General features: G+C 47.4%; 2 protein-coding genes across 9 annotated transcripts in view; one reads left to right on the forward strand and one right to left on the reverse strand.

The window, feature by feature from the left end:
• The first annotated feature begins 248 nt into the window (after positions 1-248).
• On the forward strand, positions 249-13400 carry CYP11A1 (cytochrome P450 family 11 subfamily A member 1). The gene is made up of 9 exons (XM_060279002.2): positions 249-819; positions 3596-3751; positions 4816-5015; positions 5888-6091; positions 8430-8590; positions 9878-10044; positions 10691-10769; positions 11339-11530; positions 12656-13400. Exons 1-9 carry the CDS (start codon positions 545-547, stop codon positions 12776-12778), a joined length of 1557 nt encoding a protein of 518 aa, XP_060134985.1. The 5' UTR covers positions 249-544; the 3' UTR covers positions 12779-13400.
• CCDC33 (coiled-coil domain containing 33) overlaps positions 11845-24127 on the reverse strand; it is a 190115-nt gene continuing 177832 nt past the window's right edge. For 2 of the 8 annotated variants that reach the window (XM_060279000.2, XM_060278999.2), the window contains 4 exons: positions 22224-22310; positions 17978-18097; positions 16335-16444; positions 11845-14777 (listed from right to left, as the gene is read on the reverse strand). In XM_060279000.2, coding sequence (XP_060134983.1) covers positions 16367-16444; positions 17978-18097; positions 22224-22310 — 285 coding nt within the window. In that variant the 3' untranslated portion in view covers positions 11845-14777; positions 16335-16366. Of the gene's footprint in view, positions 14778-16334; positions 16445-17977; positions 18172-22223; positions 22311-24127 lie in introns of all 8 variants that reach the window. The other 6 variants (XR_015947055.1, XM_088657884.1, XM_088657906.1 and 3 more) reach the window with 6 other exon arrangements.

Below are 24127 nucleotides of genomic sequence, written 5' to 3' on the forward strand. Positions count from 1 at the left end.
ATATATGAGTGCAATTACCCACCCAGCCCTCTGATTTTCTATATCTGAAATGCTTTAAAGACGGTTTCCAATGTTACATTTAGCCTGTACTGTATATATGTTTAAACAAACCTTGCATCAGTGAAAATGCCATCTGTCTCCAGTGTCCTTGGTTTCAAGGAAACCGTTCCTAAGGTCTAGCTTTAAAATGCAAAAGGTTTCTGCTTCCACGACGATTCTCATCATCATCAGTGAATCAGCTTGTCTTTAGAGTTACTTACCCATGATTTGTTTTGGTTCATCGCGTGCGTAAACCTACACTTTATCTTAGCCAAAAGGCCTCAAACCTTGCTCAAATGAATAATATCATAAAGGGGGAGGGCGAATGGGCTGGGATTTCAAGCCGAATGCCACTGGACGTTCTGCATCCTTGAGACGGCAGCCCAGCTGCTATAAGAGCCTGATCTTTGGAGAACTTGCATCATTTCCAAAGGATTTCTCCTCTGGAGTTGGCTGCTTGGTTCCCTCTTCCTATTTTTAAAATTTTTTATTCCCTACTGTTGCAATGCAAGCCAGGCATGGTTTCTGCCTGCCCAGTAGCTTGAAGATCTTATACTGGTCTGAAACTACCCAGCCTCTGGGCCATCGCAGAGTTCACACAGCTTCTGGAGAGCTGTACCCCTCTCCTCTACAGGAGAAAGTGGGCAGGCCATTTGACGAATTACCTGGCCACTGGAGAAACAGCTGGCTCAACCTGTACCACTTCTGGAAGGAAGACGGCTTGCACAATGTCCACAACATCATGGTAAAGAAGTTCCAGCAATTTGGGCCGATCTACAGGTAAGGGTCTTTTGGCTGATATGTTCCACCCTCTCTCATTTCTAGCAGCTTATTGGGCTTTCTGAAAAGATTTGCTCATTGCTTTTTTTTCTTTAAAAAATGTTTAGGGGCACTTTCATTTTCACTCAATTTTTTTTTACCATTTTATAGTTCAAATCGGGAAAAATAAATAAATGGGCAGGACAGAGGAAACTTATTCCAAAAGATGGCTTAATTTATTTATTTATTTTTTTAAAAAAGGAAACCCAGAGGTGAAAACACAAATCCTCAGACCAAAATTTGTGGTTCTGCCAAAAAAGAAAGGAAGGACTGAAAGAAGGGGAATTTAGGTCCTTCCAAAAGCCTTCCTGTATCCAAAAATAAATGGTAAAACAGAGGGGGACGACAACCAGACATTGACAGATACTTTCAATTGGGGTGGGAAGAAGAGAGAGAAAATTAGTGAAATAAGAGAAGGAAGAGAAGGGGCGCAGGGCGCATCTGCAAGGGAAGGGAGGTTCTGGCGGGGGGGGGGGGCAGGCCAGAGGATCAGAGGACCGCGGAGCTCGCAGGTGGCCGCTTCCTTCCTGCCTCTCCCCTCTTGCTGCCGCCGCCGCGTCTGCTTCCTCCGCCTCCTTCCCAGGTGCATTTAGATTCACAAAATGTTTAGGGGTTCGCGTCCCCCCGTGTCTCCCCAGAAAAAAATCACCGGATTTGCTCATGGGACCACTTAAGACTAGGCTGCCATTTAAAGCACGCTAACCCCCCTCCCCCTGCTCCGATTCTTGGGAACTGTATGTGAGGGGTAAATTACAGTGCTCCAATTGTCCTTTAGATGATTGGTTTACAAAGCAGGGGGGGGGGGCAGCGGGATTGCCCAGGGGGGCGCTAAGAGGCAAGTGGGGGGGGGGACGCCGGAGGTGTAAATGAGCTTCAGACTTTGAAAAACTGGTATCCCTGGCCTGGATCATCGATTTTGGTCAATTCAACTAAATAGTTTTTACTGGATTTTGAATAAATGTGCAATTAAATGTCACTGTTTTTAATTGCATGGTGTTAGTGTCCTCTACAGTGGGTCATGCAAAAAGCCATTTCTTTCACCCCTGAGCTGTTAGTCTGGAATCTCACTGACCCAAAGGAAAGTCTTGCCCAAACTGGCTGGCCCTTTGACAAAACGGTGGCTGCTTAATGGCATTGCCAGAAAAGATGGCACAGTTTTGCATATTATTTGCTAATTGATATGTACTGATATGTAAACACACACATACACATCTGAAGTGTCTGAAGAAGTGTGCATGCACACGAAAGCTCATACCTGTGACAAACTTAGTTGGTCTCTAAGGTGCTACTGGAAGGAATTTTTTTATTTTTTGTTTCGACTACGTCAGACCAACACGGCTACCTACCTGTAACACATACACACACAGAGAGATTTATACAATGCCAAAGTCAGAGCAAATAAAATCAATTAAGATGCAATAAATCACAGAGTAGAAGGGACCCAGGTGGCGCTGTGGTTAAACCACTGAGCCTAGGGCTTGCTGATCAGAAGGTCGGCGGTTCAAATCCCTGTGACGGGGTGAGCTCCCGTTGCTTGGTCCCAGCTCCTGCCAACCTAGCAGTTCGAAAGCACGTCAAAATGCAAGTAGATAAATAGGAACCGCTACAGCGGGAAGGTAAACGGCATTTCCATTTGCTGCTCTGGTTTGCCAGAAGCGGCTTTGTCATGCTGGCCACATGACCTGGAAGCTATATGCCGGCTCCCTCGGCCAATAATGCGAGATGAGCGCGCAACCCCAGAGTCGGTCACGACTGGACCTAATGGTCAGGGGTCCCTTTACCTTTACCTTTAAATCACAGAGTAGCTCAATCAATTATCAGTTAAACAATTAAAACAGCCGAGTGATGTGTTAGTTAAACAGAAACAAAAATAAGACATGTTCAGAATTATATTGGATTCTTATTCAGAGTATACTGGCTGAAATTAGCCATGGCTCTTAGTTCTCCTCTGAGTAAATGTTTTGTTGTTGTTGTTTAGTCGGTCAGTCGTGTCCGACTCTTCGTGACTCCATGGACCAGAGCACACCAGGCACTCCTGTCTTCCACTGCCTCCCGCAGTTTGGTCAGACTCATGTTGGTGGCTTCAAGAACACTATCCAACCATCTCGTCCTCTATCGTCCCCTTCTCCTTGTGCCCTCAATCTTTCCCAACATCAGGGTCTTTTCCAGGGAGTCTTCTCTTCTCATGAGGTGGCCAAAGTATTGGAGCCCCAACTTCAGGATCTGTCCTTCCAGTGAGCACCCAGGGCTGATTTCCTTCAGGATGGATAGGTTTGATCTTCTTGAAGTCCATGGGACTCTCAAGAGTCTCCTCCAGCACCATAATTCAAAAGCATCAAGTAAATGTTAGTTGAACATAACTCACAGTTATAATTGGAATTGCCACAATAATTACAATTAAAGAGGGGAAATGTTTAAATCAGCTTGCTCAGTTTGTAGTTTGTTTTATTTGATTTTTTTTCTAGTTTTGATTTTGTATATCAAGAAGACCATGAAGACCAAAAAACCATTGCAGCTCATTACCACCTGCTTACTATTCCAAAGATCTTTAAACATTGCCCGTCCTTGTTCACACCTGCTTCCTTGTTTCTGCTTTGTTGGACATCTTAGATCTGACTGGGTTTCCCCAAGTTCCCAGTTCCCATTGTTTCATGTTCGTTTTTCCTGAAGAGAGAGCACTTGCCTGGGTTGGTGAGCAGTTGCAATTCACCCATATTCCTCGTCGCTCTTGCTGCAGGGAGAAGCTGGGCACCTATGAAAGTGTCAACATCATTGATCCTGAGGATGCGGCATTGCTCTTTAAAGCGGAAGGCATGTACCCAGAGAGGTTCATGGTACCACCTTGGACGGCCTATCGCAACTTCCGCAATAAGGCATATGGAGTGCTTCTCAAGTAAGGCCCGTGCGATGTGTTGGGAGCAAGAGGGCATTCTGTGACCAGGGAATCTCCAGGGGTGGGGAATAACTGCAGGAAAGCATACAAAGGGCACCTGCAGGAAATCTTAGGGGAGGACTGTTCATTTTAATGGTGACCGCCAGTCACTGGGAAGTATTATGTTTGAGTCCTACTCAGAGTAGATCTATTGAACTTGATGGACATCCAGCTCAGGGCTGTCTTCCCTAAGCACTGCTGTGGATGCTAACTCCTGCCAGCCCCAACCAGCATGTCAAAGGGTTAGGAATGAGGACTGCTCAACCCTGAAACCCAATTATTAATAACTTTCAAGGGGGGATTTGAAAATATTCCTGTTTACCCAGGCATTTGGGTGAATCTGACCCCTTTTGACATTCAGATGAAGAGGTCACAGAGGTCAGGAGTCCCTCTCCATGCAGTTGCTGGACTTCCTATAAATGCTGTTCACTGACACTTATTGGAAGTCCAGGTAATTACTATTAGTGTAAACTTGGGATTAGTTTATTCACTGGGATCAAGGAGGCACTGTCCCTCAAGATGGTTATGTGGGGTAACACATGATGCCTTACCCCACTTCATCACTTCGATGGGCAGAACCGGCCCTGTTACAGGTGCCACATAACACCTGCTCCGCTTTCACAAGACCTCCACCTTTCAGCACCTACACTTTGGAACTCCCCGCCAATGGATATCAAGCAAATGCCTTTACTGGACTCTTTTTTGTGCTGGCTAAAAACATTCTTGTCTAGAGAAGCCTACCCAGATGCTTAGATAGTTGATGCAACTTTTAACCTGTTTTTAGTCTATTTTTATTTTAACAGCTTGAAAGTCTTACATTTTTATTAATTCTCCTTATTATTAATTTTATTGCTTTATCTTTTTATTAAAAGCAACCTGTTTTGAGGGTTTTCTTTTTACAATAACTAATGTCATGAAATAAATAAGTAATAGGAAATGACGTAAGACCCCCTGCATAAGTTTCTCCTGCATTTCCCAGGGGATCCCTCCTTGCTGATCCTTCTGTTTCTCTTTCACCCGCTTAGGAGCGGCGAGGGTTGGCGCCATGACCGCCTGGCCATGAACAAGGAGGCCCTGTCCCTCAAGATGACCAATCACTTTGTGCCTCTCCTGAACGAGGTGGGGGAAGATTTCGTCCAGAGGGTGCACACACAGATCCAAAGAAGTGGGCAGGGGAGATGGACGGCTGACCTCAGCAACGAGCTGTTCCGGTTTGCTCTGGAGTGTGAGTGGGCAAGGGGGCTTGATGGGAGGGAATATATTGCAGGGAGGTGTGCTAGATGACCCCCAGGGTCCCTTCCAACTCTGTCATTCTATGATTCCAGGAATAAGTGGTGGCTTGAGAGAGGATACAGATGCCTCCACTGCTGGAAGCCACAGGAGGGGAGTGTGTTGGTCTTCCACTGCTTATGGGTTTCTCCCTGGGGCATCTGGTCGGCCCCTGTGAGAACAGGATGCTGGACTAGATGGTCCATTGGCCTGATCCAGCAGACTCTTCTTATGTTCTTCGTCCCTGCCTGTCCTTGCTATGGTGCTGCTGACAAGGACAAGATAGCACCCTCCCACTGGGCACATGCAGGAGCCTTCCATAGGACATTGTCTTCCACTGCAGGCTAGTCTAGGGGCTAGGACTAGCCCTGAATGCATAGCTAAACTGTGGAACTCCCTCCCTCAGGAGGCATGTGATGGCTTTAAAAGAGGATTAGAGAAATCCATGGAGGAGGAGAGGGTTGTCAGTGGCTATGAGCCAGCCTGGCTCTGCTCTACCTCCACAGCTGGAGGCAGCATTGCTCCCCAATACCAGTTGCTGGAAAGCACAGGAGGGGAGAGTTGCTGTTATGCTCGAGTCTGGCTTGTGGGGTTCCCACAGACAACTGTTCAGCCACTGTGAGAAGAGGATGCTGGGCTAAGGCTTTTCTTCTGTTCTTGAGATCTTAAAGTCCACTGTGCAACGACACCCAGCCACAGGAAATCGTAGAATTGTAGTTATGGAAGGGACCCAAAGGGTGATCCGTGGGATCCCACCCCCAACTGGACAGAGTATGGGACGCTTCTGTACATCAAGGATTCATTTTCTCCCTCTGCCCTTTCGCCCAGCGGTGTGCAATGTCCTGTATGGTACCCGCCTGGGACTCCTGCAGGATGTCATTGACCCAGAGAGCCAGCAGTTCATCGATGCCGTAACCCTGATGTTCAACACTACCTCGCCGATGCTGTATCTCCCGCCAAGCCTTCTGCGCAGGATCAACTCCAAGATCTGGCTGGACCATGTGAAGGCCTGGGACATCATCTTCCAGCATGGTGAGCAGGTGTTTACATGGAGCCCCAAGGGTGGGGCAGCTTTCTAAGGCCGAGGGCTGCTTGCCCTTCTAGGCAACCTCCCAGGGGCCACATGCCAGCCATGGGTGGGGCAGAGCAGGAAATGCAAGTTTTGCCTTTGTACAGTAGGCTAGTCCTTAAACACACTCAGATTTCTCTCCCCCCGTCATTCAGGTCAGCATGAAACATGTTGCTTTAGTTGCTTTCCTGCATTGTAGCGGGTTGGACTAGAAGACCTCTGGGATCCCTTCCAACACTAGTTCTAAGATTCTGTGATTACCAGAGTTCAAGAACACATCCAGCTCTGAGGGAAATATCTACAACTAGAAAAGAGTTCTCTGATTTATGTTATCTGACCCTGATTTATTTTACAAAACTAAGTTGGTGAAACAAATGAAGTGCCACGAGATCAAGGTCTTTCAGGAAACAGATAGCTTGTTAATAATTCTACTAAATCTAGTAGATGTTACAGTATTCTAAACAAGGTAGTAAATGCACAGCTTCTTTTAAACTTCAGTGGCTTATTTCAGTTACAGGTAGGTAGCCGTGTTGGTCTGACGCAGTCAAAACAAAATAAAAAAAATCCTTCTAGTAGCACCTTAGAGACCTATGACAAACTTAGTGGGTCTCTAAGGTGCTACTAGAAGGATTTTTTTATTTTGTTTTGGCATATTTCAGTCATTGCTCTTCCATTAAGTGTTACAGGTTCCTAGACTAGATGGTAAATGCTCTGCTTATTTCCAGACACCTTTCTCTAGCCCGTAGGTGTTTTCCTCATGCCAGACCAGAGCCAACCGTCCCTAACTTTCCCTCCGACTCCCTCTGAAACCATTTCCCTCTCACTTGAAATGGTTCCTTTTATTCTCCCTCCCAAAGCGATGGCTCTGCCCCCAACCCGGCTGTCTTGACAACCAATCAGAGAGAGGGTCCAGCCCTCAGACGGAATTCTGAGGCACGGCATCACCAGACTCTGGTCCGGTTGTCCATCACACCAGGCCAGAGATGTTCCTTTCCCATTGATATGGAGAAAATGAGAGCAGGAGTGGAGAACCGCTGGCCCTCCAGTTGCTACTAGAGGCAGGGGCAGTGCCAGGGATGATGGGAGGAGCTGTTCAGGGACACCTGGAGGGCCACAGGTCCCCCACACCTGAAAGAGCAACATGGCAAAGAGTAGCTCCAAGCTGCACCTGGGGATGGAGGGGTGGGAAAGGCGGCCTTTGAGGTGCTTCAGTGAATCACAGGAATGGTGTCTGAGCAGTTGAAGGAGGAGGGGAGGGGGACAGAGCAAGGGAGACTCAGACCCCCAGCTTGCCTTCAGCATCAAGGCTACATCTAGGAACGTGTAAACATCAGAAGCTGACATATGGTCATTTATCCGTTTCGCCCTGTGCTATCCATGCTGCGTTCTCCAAGGTCACACAGTGAGGTCTTAATTTATTTGGAAATGCTTTTTGTTAACTGTAAAAGAACAGTAAGAACAGAATAAGAGCCTCCTGGATTAGGCCAATGACCCATCTACTGCAGCATCGTGTTCTCACAATGGCCTATGAAATGCTTATATAATAATAATAATAATTTATTATTTATACCACGCCCATCTGGCTGGGTTTCCCCAGCCACTCTGGGCGGCTTCCAACCAAATATTAAAAGCATCAAACATTAAAAACTTCCCTAAACAGGGCCGCCTTCAGTTGTCTTCTAAAAGTAAAATAGTTCCTTATTGCCTTGACATCTGCTGGGAGGGCGTTCCACAGGGGGGGTGCCATTACCGAGAAGGCCTTCTGTCTGGTTCCCTGTAACCTCACTTCTCGCAATGAGGGAACCGCCAGAAGGCCCTCGGTGCTGGATCTCCGTGTCCGGGCTGAATGGTATACAAATCCATTGTATTTCTTGTAACTTTTATCCATTCGTTCGGGTCTTCCCCTCTGGAGCAGCAGAAAACAAGCTGGCTCCATCTTTGGAGGTCTTTAAGCAGAGGCTTGACAGCCATATGTCAAGAATGCTTTGATGGTGTTTCCTGCTTGGCAGGGGGTTGGACTGGATGGCCCTTGTGGTCTCTTCCAACTCTATGATTCTATGATCTTCCATGTGACAACCCTTCAGGTATCTGAAGATGGCTCTCCTACCTCCTCTCAGTCTCCTCTTCTCCAGGCTAAACATCCCCAGCTCCTTCAACTGTTCCTCCTAAGTCTTGGTTTCCAGAACCTTGGTCATCTTGGTCACCTTCCTCTGCACACCTTCCAGCTTGTCAACATCCTTCTTAAAATGTGGTGCCCAGAACTGGACACAGCACCCACTTTCTTCCTCTCCGTCTCACCAGCTGACAAGTGTATCCAGAACATCTATCGAGACCTCCGCCTGAAACGGAGAAGTGACCAAGAGTACACGGGCATTTTGTCCAGCCTCATGCTGCAGAACAAGCTGCCTCTCGAGGATACGAAAGCCAGCATCACAGAGATGATGGCAGGAGGTGTGGACACGGTAAGAGGAGATGCTGGCAGGGCTGTTGACAACAAGTGTGAGTTGTAGAGATCTGGCTTTAAAGGAGTCCTGAACTGAATTTCTCAACAATGCTTGCCTCTAAACCAAACTGTTACAGGAGACACATAGTGCCTGTTTCACATTTGTAAGAACTCCGTTTTTGTGTGTGATACTTTGGAATGCCCTGCCTATTGAAACCAGGCAGGTACCGTACCTTCACTGTACAGTGGTGCCTCGCTTAACGAATGCCCTGCTTAACGAAATTTCCGCTTAACGAAAGGATTTTTCGAGCGGAGGTTGCCTCGCTAGACGAAATCGTTTTATGAAATCGTTTTATTTGTCTAGCGAATCGCGGTTTCCCATAGGAATGCATTGTGTTCCTATGGGCAAAAAAAATTCAATGCATTCCTATGGGATTTGCTAGACGATTTTTTTGTTATAAGAAAAGACCCATGGAACGAATTAAATTTGTCTAGCGAGGCACCACTGTACTCTATTCAGCTACTGCTGGAAACATTCTTGTCGAGACAACTCCACCAGATGTATAGAAAGTCGATGTGAATGTTAATCTGTTTTGTTTTTTTTTAATTGTATTTATTAGCATTTTCAACTTAAAATTTCATTCACATCGTCATATTACATCATAATACCTTATAAAAGAGAGCATAAAAAAGAGAAAAAAGGAAAAAAAGAAAAAAATTACAAAAAGAAAAAACAAAAAGCAAAAAACCAATCTTATGTTGATAACTCTGTCATGACTTCAACTTCCCTGTTCCTCCCTTCCCGAGTCTAATTATGTCCCCTATTTAGCAATTCTCATTAGATGATTCCAAGACCATCAAATTAAATCTTAAAATAACTCTAATTATTCCCTTTAGCCTATTGATTTTCACTAAGAATATTCTAACCTCTAGCAATTCTAGCATCTCACACTTATCAGATTAAGCTCTAAATCCCCTCTCCTGGACCAGATGACATTTCCCTGAATGTCTCAACCAGCTCCTATATACAGTCCAGTTTCAAACCATGTTAATGTTAATCTGTTTTTAGTCTTCCACTGATTTTCTTGACTATTTAAAATAATTGTTTTTACTGATGATTTTATGCTTTATTGCTGGAAACTGCTTTGAGAGGTTCATCTTACAACCGAGCAATGTATAAATTTTATGAAACAAGCTAATACATTTGAAGAAGGCATCGATCCAGTGTGTACAAATATTTGGGACAGAAGCCAGCAGCCCAGTATCTCCTTCCTTCTCTCCCCATTGATTCCTGGTGTGCTTCCAGACTTCAATGACCCTCCAGTGGGCAATGTATGAATTGGCCCGGGCTCCTGGCCTGCAGGAGCAGCTGCGGTCGGAAATCCTTGCTGCCAGGTCGTCTTCCCAGGGGGATGTCCTGAAGATGTTGAAATCTGTGCCACTGCTCAAAGCTGCTATCAAGGAGACACTGAGGTAGGGCAGCAGGAGATGGAGTTCTCCCTATCGTGGAAGGATTGCTGAATAGGGGGGCAACCGCCCAGTCTCCAAAGGCCCCCTGCAGACTAACTTTGGGTGGGTGGCAAGGAGGGGGGGAAAGAGGGTGGTGGTAGGAAGTCAGCAAGAACAAATGAGGTTGGCAGGAATGGAGAGGGAGAAAAGCACCCTCCCTTTGCTTTAACAAAGCATGTGCTCCACCTCTGAGCTTTGGGAGGCCTGGCTCAAGATCACATAACCATTACACAGGGAAGAAGAGGGAGGCAAGCTTGCTTTCTTCTGCTCCAGAGGGCAGGACCCAAACCAACAGATTCAAATGACAAGAAAGGAGATTCTGACTAAACACCAGGAAGAATTTTCTGATTGTAAGAGCTGTTTGACAGTGGAATGGTACTCCCTTGAAAGGTGGTGGGCTCTCCTTCCTTGGTCATTTTTAAACCAAGGTTGGATGGTCATCTGTCAGGGATTCTTTTGCTGTGATTCCTGCACTGAGAGGGTTGGACTAGATGACCCTTGGGGTCCCTTCCAGTTCTGCTATTTTATGCTACTACCCCTGGGGTCAAGCTCTCCAGAGTGGATTAGGGCTGAGTGGATGAATGTCTCCCCCCCCCGGTCTTTCCTGAAGGCTCCACCCGGTCGCAGTGACGTTACAGAGATACCTGGTGCAAGACATCATTCTTCAGAATTACTGTATTCCTGCCAAGGTGAGTAACCAGGTTGGAAAGGCATCCTTCTTTGATCTATCATTACTGTTGTGATACTGTGTGTTGATAATGATGCCATGATCCAATTCAGTGATCAGCAAATTTTGCTTGTTTTTCTGGTCCTTATGATTGTACCATTAAACCCATTTTAAATATCTTAACGTGACTCGATGGCTGCATTTTCATTATTACTACTTCAGTACTTGGTTGTGACTCGCTTAGGGACTGTAGTGGGAAGCGGAACATATATTTAATAAAGCGAGCCTAGCCAAGCCTAGCCTAGCCTAATCTAACCACCAAAGGGGGATTTGGAGAAGGGTCACATCAATGGCAGACCTTGGTGTCTCAAATTGCAGTGGCACCCTGTGCAACTCCCCAATCCGGTGCTCCCCCCACCTCTCACCTTCCATGGGATGTCCTAGTTGTGGCTCCTGCTCCGGTGTCCCAGAAGCTCCATGTCTGGTTTTACTGAACCGGTTGCGCTCTCCTAGATCCGCCATTGGGCCACATCCATAAAAAATCTGAAAACCTAGGTATATATTCACTAACCCTTTTCCTCTTCTGCACAGACATTGGTCCAGGTGGGACTTTACGCCATGGGCCGGGACCCCAGGTTTTTCACCAAGCCCGAGCAGTTCAACCCGCACAGGTGGCTGCAGGCGGACTCCACCTACTTCCGGGGGCTGGGCTTTGGCTTTGGCCCACGCCAGTGCCTTGGGCGCCGGATTGCTGAGCTAGAGATGCAGCTCTTCTTGATCCATGTGAGTCTGGCCCCGCCTCCCCTGTGACATGAATGCACCAATATAGGATGGGGGATGCCTAGCTTGGCAGCAAGACACGTGATTAGGATCTAGGGGTCTTAGGTGACTGCATTCTCTAACACAAGTCAACAGTGTGATGCAGCTGCAAAAACGGCAATTCTAGGCTGCATCCACAGAAGTCTTTTGTCCAGATCAAGGGAAGTCATGGTAATACTCTGCTCTGTTTTGGTCAGACACCACCTGGAGTCCCATGTCTAGTTCTGAGTACCAAAGCAATGGAAAATTAAGGAGTCATTGAAAAAGGCTCATCACACCCAATTCTTTTTTTTTATTAGCTTAAATTTGTATCCCACCTTTCCACTGAAAGATGTGGCAGGCAGGTGGCATCTTGATACAAAACAACTACCAAGAGCATATTGCTGTATCCAACTTACTTGTTCAGAATAGCCCTGCTGAAATCAATCATGTACAACCCTACGCTAATCGCATGGATTCAGGTTTACTGTCAGCAATACTGAGACACAATCTGTATTTTCCTTTTCAGTGATAGAAAAAGGAGCTAGTGTGTGTGTGTCCATATATATATATATATTTATATGGACCCAGGTGGCGCTGTGGGCTAAACCACTGAGCCTAGGGCTTGCTGATCAGAAGGTCGGTGGTTTGAATCCCTGTGATGGGGTGAGCTCCCGTTGCTTGGTCCCAGCTCCTGCCAACCGAGCAGTTCGAAAGCACGTCAAAATGCAAGTAGATAAATAGGAACCACTGCAGCGGGAAGGTAAACAGCGTTTCCATGTGCTGCTCTGGTTTGCCAGAAGCGGCTTTGTCATGCTGGCCACATGACCTGGAAGCTATACGCCGGTTCCCTCAGCCAATAATGCGAGATGAGCGTGCAACCCCAGAGTCGGTCATGACTGGACCTAATGGTCAGGGGTCCCTTTACGTTTACCACATACACACACACACACACACACACACACACACACACACACACACACACACATATATAGCTCCAAATCTGAGTCTTGGGGCTCCTGGCTATGCCCTCACAAGCCTACTTGTTCTCTTGGATCACACCCTGGTACTAAATGCCTCTCATGACCCCTTTTCCTTCCGTCTCTCTAGCTGTTGCAGAGCTTCAAGATTGAGACCAAGAGGGGAGTGGACATCAACACCACTTTCAAACTCATCTTGGTTCCAGACAAGCCCATCCACTTGACCCTAGGGCCTCTGGACTCCCGGCTGTGAAAGGAGAGGGAGTTCCCATCAGCCTTTGGGGCAAGGCAAGACACATGGAGCCTCCTTCAAGCAGCCTGACCGGTCCACTCATATCTGTGCATAAAGATCCCTGGGTGTCCAGTGGCTGCTTTTCCTAAATGCAAAAAAGGGAGACACTAGCATTGAGCTAAATAATTTGGGGGTGGGCCTCCTTGACTCTCATGCAGTACAATTTGGACAGGACTGGTGGCTCCGCCCACCACTGGAATGTAGCCCCGGAGCTGAGAAAGGTTCTCCACCCCGATTTAGACACTGGAAGGAAAAAGCATGCTTGTTGCACAGGTCTTCCCATAGTCTTAGGGCCAAGCCAGATGCAAGTCAAGAAGGCTTAAGAATGTTAGACAAACTCTTCTAGATCAGGCAGATCAGCGGTTCAGCACCCAGCTTCTTGCAGTGCTATGGGAAGGCTCCACAAACAGGCCTTAAAGGCCTTAGGTATTCTAAGGTGCTGCCCCCTCGTCCAGCAACAGTGGGACACGACTGCGTTTGAAGATGGGTCTTCTACTGAGCCAGCAGCTGTTGATTGACTTCCACTCCAATTAATTTGTTGAATTCCCTATTAAAGGCATTGGTGGCAAATGTCACAAATCAACTGCATGTTGTGTGGAAAAATTTGTTCTTTCCCCTGTCTTTAATCCCCTGCCAATCAATTTCAGTGGATGAAATGTTCACTTCCTACTAGGAACATCTGGTTTGGGATTCAGTCTCGACTGCCTTAGAACTCAGCCCAAACTAGCCCCAAATTTGTCCGGGAAGCGGAATAAACGAAGCCAAGGCGGTCTTATCTGAGTTTGGGGAAACTCACTTGTTGCCATGAAGAGCACCCATTATTCAGGCAGGCATTGTCTGGGGATGTAGCAGCCAGACTTTGTTCTGTTAGCCACCATCCTTTTTTTATATGATGAATGGGATACTGCCCCCCCCCAACCTCAGCATCCTTCAACAAGCCGCGGCCCCTTCTTAACGGGGACAAAGAATGTGGCAGAACTCGCAGGGGATGGAGATGAGAGGTGCAGGTTGAGGAAGGCCGCACCCCCAGGATCCTCCCTGGCAAATCCACCCACTCTTGTCAGAGTGACACCCCCCCCACACACGGTAATTGGTGAATCCTCCTTCTGCATCACCCTGACTTCAGTTTATGACATTTACTTGGAGGGAGAGGAATGAAGTGGCTGGGTAGCTCTTGCGCACGGCAAATGGTCCCAGCAGGAGCAAGGGACTGGCTTCCACCAGCGTCTTTGCACTGCACCAACCTCCTCTCTCCCTCCTGGTAAGCAAGCACTGCACCTCCACCATAGCTGCCAACTCTCCCGTTTTCCCTGGGAAACTCCCGTTTTTCCAGCTGCCCGCAGCCGAAAAAAACCGGATTTTTTTGTTTTCCCCCGGTTTATTCTGGTGTGGCAGCCATTTTGGAACTGGGCGGAGCATGCTCAGAAGCGACTTTTGATGCTGCTCTGCCCAGTTCCAAAATGGCTGCAGCGCGACTTCTGGTGCGGCGGCCATTTTGGAACTGGGCACAGCAGCATCAAAAGTCACTTCTGAGCATGCTCCGCCCAGTTCCAAAATGGCTGTCGCGCTACTTCCGGTATGCTACTTCCGGTCCGGTCCCTTATTTTTCAGAGAGGAACTTGGCAGGTATGACCTCCACCCCACCTCCAGGATGCTTCTGCCCTCCCTCCACCTGCATTTCCAGTAATTTTCTTCTTTCCAAGCAAATCGGCATCAGCTGGTGGGAGTCCATTGATCTTGAAAGTATCCATTTGGGGGGGAATGTATGCCAAAACTTTAATAAAAGTTTGTTAGGGAATGCTATGCTCCATTCAGTCTCTTGAGGAAGGGGTATAAAACTTGAGGGGCATATTCACAAAAGATGATCTGCCCAGCCATTGAGCGTAGATCGCCACAGGTTGCACAAAGGACGAAGGCTCCAATACTTCTCGAGCTGAGTCTGCTAATTTGGATGAGTCTTCTGAGAAGAGGGAGAGAGCAGGTGTCAGGAAGGTGTCTAGAATCTCCATGACCCAGTTGCCAGATCTCCTACCCACTCTGTCTAGCATTCTGAGGGCCTGCACAAGGGGTGCACCCTGTAACATGGTGCAAAATTTCACTCAACATTTCTGTGTGTGGAAAAAAGGCAATGATGTAGAGCAGGCACCCCCAAACTCCAGCCCTCCAGATGTTTTGGACTACAATTCCCATCTTCCCCGACCACTGGTCCTGTTAGCTAAGGATCATGGGAGTTGTAGGCCAAAACACCTGGAGGGCCGCAGTTTGGGGGTGCCTGATGTAGAGGTTTCCTTGCACACACACCCTCTGGGCAGAATGACCTCTAGACATGCCCCTCCCCCAATCTGCTAGGGAGCCTATTTAGAAAGATCAGGCATCAGATGTGTTGGCTGTCAACCCCCGGATTTGAAGATAAGGAATCCTGTGGGGCTGTCAACTCCCGGATATGAAAGTAAGGGGGCTGAATAAGGGAATTTCCCACAAAAAAGGGAAAGTTGACAGCACTGAATTACTTGGTACAGAAAGTCACAAATTGCTGCAGGTAAGGTTGAATGACCCAGGGGGACCTGTGGGTGTTGGGGGTGGGTGGGCAGGAAGGAGAGGCTGGCATTGTGGGTGGGTGGGGGCGGACCCTGTGAAAAGGCTGAGGCCTACCCTGACTACTAGCTGAGTCTTCAGTGAGACGGGAGCTCACGGCCTGACTCATCCCTGCAGAGAAGCCTCTCGCAAAGGAGCATCCCTCAGCACTGATAGGTTAGGTGGGATTAGGCCAGGCCCAGGTGGCGCTGTGGGTTAAACCACAGAGTCTAGGGCTTGCTGATCAGAAGGTCGGCGGTTCGAATCCCTGCAACGGGGTGAGCTCCCGTTGCTCGGTCCCAGCTCCTGCCAACCTAGCAGTTCGAAAGCACATCAAAGTGCAAGTAGCTAAATAGGGACCGCTCCGGCGGGAAGGTAAACGGCGTTTCCGTGCGCTGCACTGGTTCGCCAGAAGCAGCTTTGTCATGCTGGCCACATGACCCGGAAGCTGTCTGCAGACAAACGCTGCCTCCCTCGGCCTATAGAGCGAGATGAGCGCCGCAACCCCAGAGTCGGACACGACTGGACCCGATGGTCAGGGGCCCCTTTACCTTTACCTATCCTTTGGAGCAGGCATGTGGAATGGGTTCTCAGGCTGCTCTCTGTAACATCTGTCCCCAATTAATGAAAACTAGGGACTCTGTGGATTGGCTTTGCATGAGGCAGAACCCCACTTTTGTAGGGGATTTTGGCACCCGAGGTTCCAAAACCAAAACCTCACCTCTGGTTGTCAGATTTCTGGAGAAATCCTATGGTCCCCTTTGGTGCAACATGAGACTGGGTGTGTTGCTGGACTCTGGACCCCCATCAGCCCCGACAATCTTGTCCAATGGTCATTGGATGATGATGGGAGCTGGAATTTAGCAACACAGGGCTCTCTCTCCCTGCCCTTGAGCTGCTGGGTCAAGACACCTGCCCAACAAGGAGCAGCCCTTGCACTGACCTAGAATGGAGCCAAGCCAACCTTGAACCAGGCTACTTTGGGGCGCTTGCCTTTGCTCCATATATCTTTGCGTTCTTCAGCTCTTCATCTCCTCTCCCTTCCTTCTCATCCTGTGAGTGGATAAGGGAGCACACTGATGAGCTAGAGACATACTAGAGCTTCCCAAGCTAAGTCTAGGCTGAAATTACTTTCCCTTTTGAAGGGATGCAGTTCCCAAGGTCTGGAAGACACCAGAGCTCCCTCATGGCTCTTATTGGCCAGATGTAGGGATGCAAGGAGGCAGCAATTTCGGTCCCATCCTGCTTTTGTTGCAATCAGTGGGGTTTCCATCCTGCTGCAGTTCAGCTTCTGCTAAAACTTATGCTTTTCGTCTTACTATCCACTATGGCTGAAGCTTATGTAATTAATTTCAGTGGAAGGATAATGTCAAAAACAAGGCAGGAAATAATGTAATTATGTATCTAATGTTTGTGGGCTGAAAAACGATTGCAAATACAGCATGCTGTATTTTCCTGCGTATAAGACTACTTTTTAACCCAGGGAAGTCTTTTCAAAAGTTGGGGGGCGTCTTATACGCCGGGTCGTCTTATACGCAGCTGCAGAAGCAATTTCTGGTGCTGCGAACATTTTGGAAATGGGCAGCACAGTGCTGGAAATAGCTTCTGCGCATGTCCAGACGCGATTTTTGGCTTCCGGACATGTGCAGAAGCGATTTCTGACGCTACGGACATTTTGGATATGGGCAGCGCGGGCATGTCTGGCCCACGGACGATCGTAGGAAGAGGGGTAGTCTTATACGGCGAGTATATCCCAAACTCTATATTTTAACTGGAAAAGTTGGGGGTCGTCTTATACGCCCAGTCGTCTTATACGCTGGAAAATACGGTATATACTTTCCTGACCTCAGGTGAACAAGCAGATTACAGGAATTTCTGCCACTATTTCTGTTTCCAGTGGAATTCTTTGTGTGCTAGATAGTTGTGACGAGGGATCAGGGAGAAAATAAATTCAGTTGGCATATGAAGCTGAATTTATAAAATTCTCTCTTTCCAAAAATAAGTTGAGAACCAAGACACATAAGCACCTTTTGAAATTCACACTTATTCCAATTTTTCAATGCACTTCTCCAACTGAACAGTCTTTCTTTCTTTTTCTTTTTTACAAAAATGCATCTATTAGGGGGAAGTCTCTATAAATATGAAAATATTGGTGAAAAAAAACATACAAAAATGCATTATTTTAGAAGCAATTGCTTGAAAAAAAATATGTATGTCAATCCAAACTGCATACAATCATGTGTTCATTAGGAAAAATTGGCACTAAAATTGCTGGGTGCATTTTCATGAGGATTTTTTTATTTATTTACTTTGCAAATTAATGCAGAAATGTGGAGAACCAAATTTAAGGTTGGAAAAATGAGAAACTAAGAGAATAGAAATTGACAGATGCTTCCATCCCAAGTTGTGACGGTCTGGATGTCAACCAATACCTGTTTCAATTAGATCAGGAAGGAATGGGATACAACTGCCCCACCCTTTTTGAAAACAGTTAGACATAGATGTCTCCCTAAGGCCCACGCAGAAAGCCATCATATCTTGCCCCGGGAAACTCTATTCCTGCCCACAGTTATGCTAGTTACTTACCAGAAATGTGTCCCCTAAGAGTAGAGGGGTTGGTGACAGGTCCAATCCAAGATCGCGCTCCAGAAGTCGGGTGCTGTAGTCCTGCTTCTCTCGCCCCCATTTCCTGGCAGAGTCCTCCAGCTGTGGCAGAGAGAACAGACAACCCCCTGTGTCAGACTTGTGCACTGTTCTGGTTGCCTTGTCTCAACATGGAGCTGGGAAAGTTTCAGAAAAGGGCAACCAAAATGATCGAGGGAATGGAAAGACTCCACTAGGAAGAACGGTTGCAACATTTGGGACTTTGTACAGGGTGGCCCGAGAGGAGGTATACTGCTTGAGAAAGCAGGTTCTCCCATAAAGGAGAGCATGGGTTGCGGAAGGGTTAACAAGACATCCCAGGGTGGGAGAGGCGGGTCAGTTTGGATGGCCACATGTGTGATTGGTGGGTGTGCTGTTGCTGGGGTAATTTGCTTGTAGCAAGTGATTGATTGACAGCCTTACCCTATATATCAGGCATCCCCAAACTGCGGCCCTCCAGATGTTTTGGCCTACAACTCCCATGACCCCTAGCTAAGAGGACCAGTGGTCGGGGAAGATGGGAAATGTAGTCCAAAACATCTGGAGGGCCGAAGTTTGGGGATGCCTGCTATATATGCTTAGAGAGCAGCTTTCAGTTCCACTTTTGCTGCTCGCAACGAATCTCCCGTCCGCCCTCCTCTAATTTTAGGTGTTTTTGCATTGACCTTGCTGCGCCTCTCATGGGGTCGCCAGTTTTGGATCAGGGGCCTGGTAGGAATTTTGCCACTTGGCTGATTGGCTGGTGCCAGGTGGTTTTTGCCTACTACGCTGCAATAAGTCACAACTTGTAAGGTTGGTGGTTAGGCATTGGTTCAAATTGGATGGTTGAGGGGTACGGATTTGGTTGGGCCTGCCCCTCATGGTTGCTGCTGCCTTTAGGGGTATTCCTTTAAAGGAATCCTGGGGCTATACATGTAGTCCCCGTATCCCCGCTAGGGGCCAGGGCCACGCATGAGCCTCGGGGAGCATCTGAGGGTGAGGTCAAGGGCGTGGCCCCTGCCCCTATCTCTCCTGGTAAGGGTGCTTACCTACTGGCTCCCCTACTAGGAGTCAGATCTGTCCCAGGCGGGGGACAGACGGCAAGAACCAATGCCTAAGCAACCACTCACATTCAGTTGTATTTAAATAAAGTTGTGGCCAAACTAATGCCAAAAAACCTTAAACTTAAAATATTGTGTGAGGTGTGAGTTATTGGGGGGATGTCTTGGTACCTTGGCACGCAATCAATATCCTACGTTCTTGACTCGAGTTCTCAACATGCACAATATCAGTAAAGAAAAATAATCAATATTGATTGATTGATTATATATCTACTTTTGGGACACCCTGTAGACAAAAGGTGGCCTGACAGAAGTGTATATTACTATGCATGGCTTGGAGACATGCATAATCCCCCATCTCTCATAACATTAGAACCCAGGGAGGGACATTTAACGGAGCTGAATATTGGAAGATTCAGAAAGTCCTTCTTCAGGCAGCGCATAGTTAAACTCTGGAACTCTCTCTGCCAGGAGGCAGTGAAGGCCACAACCTAGAGAGGATTGGATAAATTCATGGAGGAGGAGAGGGCTACAGCCGGAGGTAGCGATACTTCTGGATGCCAGTTGCTGGAAACCACAGAAAGGGAGAGTTGTTGGGGTTGGCCTAGGATATAGTTTTGTTTTGTGGTTGGCTGTGGTGGTCTGTTTTATGTGAGTGGGGTGGGTGGGTGTTCTGGGTCAGGTTAGCCAAATTGATTTGTATGCTGTTGGTGGGTTTCTGTCGTTGTCTTGTTGGGCTGTGTATGTGATGAAGGGGAACCATATTGGGGTGAAGCCGTCTTCTTCAATTTGTCCCCGTGTCAGTTTCAACTTATTGGCTAGTTTTTCTAGTAGGGCTGTTTCCCATACCGTCTGGTACCATTGGTCCATGCTTACTCCTGACAGGTCTTTCCAGTGTCTGGTTATGATGCTTCTGGTTGCTGAGAGTAAGTGGGTTATGAGTTCTTTGTGATGTAGATGGGCGTTATTGTCCACTCTCCCCCTTTTCCTCCCCAATGTCTCAACAATTGAAACTGATCTGTAAAAATGTTATGAGAGACATTGTACACGTCTTTGTAAACTGAGAAAACCTTCAATAAAAAAAAAATAGAAAGGGAGAGGGCTCTTGGGCTCGAATCCGGCTGGCGGGTTTCCCACAGGCATCTGGTTGGCAACTGTGAGAACAGGATCAGTGGTGTAGTGTAACGGACTGGGCTGGCTTGCGATAGAACCCCAGGGTGGAAAGTGTTAAACCCAACCTCCTTGTTGAGTGACGCATTCCATTCCTGAGGGGCGGGACTGCCATGAGTTTAAAAGGAATGGGGAGCAGTTATTTCAGTGGATAGAGTTGAGAGGGGTTTTGGGAGCGGGAGCGTGTGGGTAGTAGTAGAAGATATTAGAGTGTTTTTGGAGAAGTTTAATAGAACTATATTATTCAGCCAATGTTATCTGTAACTAAGAACATGATCTAAGAGCTTATACGCATGAAACCATTACGCATTTTACATGTCCTCTAGTTTAATAAAGCTTTCTTAAATGTTACATTAGAAGCGGATGTGCCTTGTTATTCCAGTGAAGTATCCTAACTCAAGAGGGTGGTGACTGTAGTGAGGAGGTTAGACTAAACCTGAGGAGCAGGAAAATAGTTTAAAACCTCAAGGTCAAGCCCAGGGAAGACAAGTGCCAGGAAGAAGGTGCCACAAAGTAGCAACAGGCTGCTGAGGTGAACCTTAGGTAAAAAGGGAATCCTGACTGTGAGCACAAGGTGGTTCCTGATACACTTGCCGGGAGTTAAAAGGGATACTGAGCCATGTTATTGGGAGAACTGGAACTGCACTTCGATTACTAGCAGACCCCAAACTATAAACAGGCAGTTTATTTGGGCGCAAGAAGGATAGGTGGGTTGTTTGTGAAATATCCAGTTTCCTTCAACACTCTGCTAGTGGTATAGAAAGGGAGGCACATTGCATTGGTGGGATCCGCACATATTAGGTGGGACCATCTGAAGTTTTAGTGATAGCGTCGGTGGGACGATCGTCGCATTTAACCTATGTGGGGGGCACCTAGGGTGGATGGATGCCCCAGGCACAGAATGTGGAGAGTGAATGAAGCCTATGCCCAGTCTGTGCCGCCACCCCCCCAGCCACCAAGCAGGGCTGCGCTGTGCTCCTGCCCATCTGTGGCCTTTGGCAAGCACAAAAGGCATGTGCCCAAAGGGCACACTCATGCTGCCTTGTGATGCATGAGGCAGATGCAGCAGGAAAGGCCCATGTCTGTTGCATCCTTCTCATGCAGTGCTGCAGCATTGCAAAGTGGTGTGGCGCTGGCAGAGCAGCGTGAGTGAGCTCCCTGGGCTTGTTGCGCTTGCCAAGGGCTGTGGGCAGGCAGGGGCGCAGCGGCATGGGGCTGGCAGGGCAGCAAGGAGTACAATGTGCCCCCCCAATGCACCCAGGGCAACCACCCCTCTGGCCCTCCCCATGCGACACGACTGAACAGGATGCTAGACTGGCAGCAGGACTCTTGCTATGTTCTTCTATTAAACTGCATCTCTTGTGCCCACTCTTTCAGGGTGATTTGCACATGCATGAAACACCAGTTTATACCTCTCCCTTTGATGGTCCAGAGGGCAGGACAGGACTAGCACCAATGGGTGGAGATTGCAAGGAAGCAGACACCACAGAAACATTAGGAGAAGCTACCTAATGGCGAGACCTGCCTTGGGAGCTGATGGGCCCTCCTTCGCCGGATGCATTTAAACAGAGGCTGGATAATGAATTATCAGGCGTGAAGCAGTTGCATTCTGCATTGCCGACCCTATACTGAGCAAATGGTTGGTGCTAGTCCAGATGACCTCCAGCTGCCATTTTGATTTCCCATGATGCCACAGAGTGACACTGCACTAGGAGCATTGAGGGAAATTAGACTGGCAGTCAGATCCAGCTGCCCATGACTGCTCAGAGCACTCCTGCTGTCAGGCAAGCTCACTGGGACTCACTGCCTCGACCTTCTCTCATCCCCCCAAAACCCACCTAGGTTCAATACTGTGAACAAATCCATATTCGGTATGACACAGATTGTGCCTTGGACAAATGCTTTGGGATGGAGCGTAAGTGCCGCCGCCGAGAGGAATTCATGCCAACGGATGTGAAGGTTAAAAAGAGGCCCCTTACCTGGCACTCCAAGGCATTGATGCGAGCCTCTGCCCTCTCCAGTTTTGAAATCAAAGAGAGCTTTTCGTTGCTGTTGGAAAACGTATCCTGTAGGGTGGGGAGAGAAAGTTTTATAACACAAGAAGAGAGGAAGCAGCACGAGAAAGGTAATACATGACCCAGGGAGCCACTGGGTTTCAGACCAGGAGGGCAATCCCATCCATTTCAGTTTCTCATTTTTCCAATCTTAATTGGGGGAAAAAACCTTCATGAAGATTCACCTGCATTTTAGTGTGAATTTCTCCCAATATGCACATTTTTGTATGCCGTTTGGGCTATATAGGCAAGTATTTTTTGTAAGCATTTCCCCCATATATTTTGTATGTCATTTTCACAAATATTATGCACACATCCCCCCAGCCCAAAGTGTGCATTTTAATCAACTGTTTGCTTGGAGAGCTGCATCACAAAATCTGGAAACTGAAAAGTTCCTGGGACAGCTGTTTTGGGCTCACTGGTTAGTTCAAAAAGTTCAAATCGGGTACTTTCTCATTTAGATGCAAGGAAAATCAAATTAATCCCCAGTCCTTGTTGCAAAGACCCATGGAATCAGGCTGCCTGTAACTCTGAAACACCCACTTCTCCACATACTGTACTCAATCTCTCTTCCTTTGAAAACTTTCTGCCCAACTGCATTATTTGCCGCTTGTTATTTGTTTCTACCCAGCTCTGCTCACCTGGAGATCAGCCTACAGAGGCCTCCCTCTTTCCCATCTCTTTAGAGGAGGACCACAGCTTTGTGAGTGTCTTTGCATGCAGAAGTTCTGATGTCCAACCTCTGGGCAGTGTGGGTTGCCCCCCTCACCCCCCCATGCTACGCCACTGCCTGGGATTTCTGATCAAAAGGATCAGGTGTCAGGGAAAAGACCCAGTCACAGTAGATTAATTATGGGCTTGTGGCAAACAGGGCAGTCATCTTCTCCCTCACTTTTGTCTTAGTCCAGGGCTGGATTAGCTAATACCATGGATGCTCAAGGAATTTGTTCTTTACACTTTCTGATAATAAGTGACCTAATTCACACTACTCTGGGGATCAGAAAGCAGCCTTACCTGGAATTTCACTAGGGATGAGGGAGAAAATAGGTTCAGTTGGCATTTAAAGGAAATTCAGTTTGCATTCAAAGGCAATACCCAATTCAGACTTTCTAAACAATCAATAGACTGAGCTGTAGCCATCCTTTGAAATGAGCACTTACCCAAATTTTGCAATGCAGTCCTCCAGCAAAGTAATGTGTAGAAAAAGGCACAATTCAAAGTGTTGGTGCTGACCTTTAAAGCCCTAAACGGCCTCGGCCCAGTATACCTGAAGGAGTGTCTCCAACCCCATCATTCTGCTCGGACACTGAGGTCTAGCTCCAAGGGCCTTCTGGTGGTTCCCTCACTGTGAGAAGTAAGGTTACAGGGAACCAGGCAGAGGGCCTTCTTGGTTGTGGTGCCCGCCCTGTGTAACACCCTCCATCAGATATCGATAAATAACTATCGTACTTTTAGAAGACATCTGACGGCAGCCATGTTTAGGGAAGTTCTTAAGTTTTAGTCTGTTTTTAGTGTTCTGTTGGAAGGTGCCCAGAGTGGCTGCGGAAACCCAGCCAGATTGGGGGGGGGTATAAATTATTATTATTATTATTATTATTATTATTATTATTATTATTATTATTGTATAGTAAGGTAAAATGTGAGCAAATTCAATAGGGTATTATGCACAGGTCACTTGCCCTGATTTATTTCAACAGGGAATTATGCACAGGAGAACTGTCCTGGTTTAATCCAGTAAGGTATTTTACACAGGACAAATGCCCTGTTTTATTTCTGTAAGGTATTTTGTCCAGGGTAAGTGCACAGGATGGATGGTTGTTGAACAGCAA

This window comes from Zootoca vivipara, chromosome Z1, assembly GCF_965207765.1.
Source record: "Zootoca vivipara chromosome Z1, rZooViv2.hap1.1, whole genome shotgun sequence".
NCBI lineage: Eukaryota > Metazoa > Chordata > Lepidosauria > Squamata > Lacertidae > Zootoca > Zootoca vivipara.

What these genes read in the sequence shown, in the direction of transcription:
- CYP11A1 (XM_060279002.2), top strand. Translation starts at nt 545, where the DNA reads ATGCAAGCCAGGCATGGTTTCTGCCTGCCCAGTAGCTTGAAGATCTTA. An exon ending in GCATATGGAGTGCTTCTCAA is followed by an intron (nt 3,752 to 4,815) that starts GTAAGGCCCGTG and finishes TCACCCGCTTAG; the next exon opens with GAGCGGCGAGGGTTGGCGCC. An exon ending in TGCAGCTCTTCTTGATCCAT is followed by an intron (nt 11,531 to 12,655) that starts GTGAGTCTGGCC and finishes CCGTCTCTCTAG; the next exon opens with CTGTTGCAGAGCTTCAAGAT.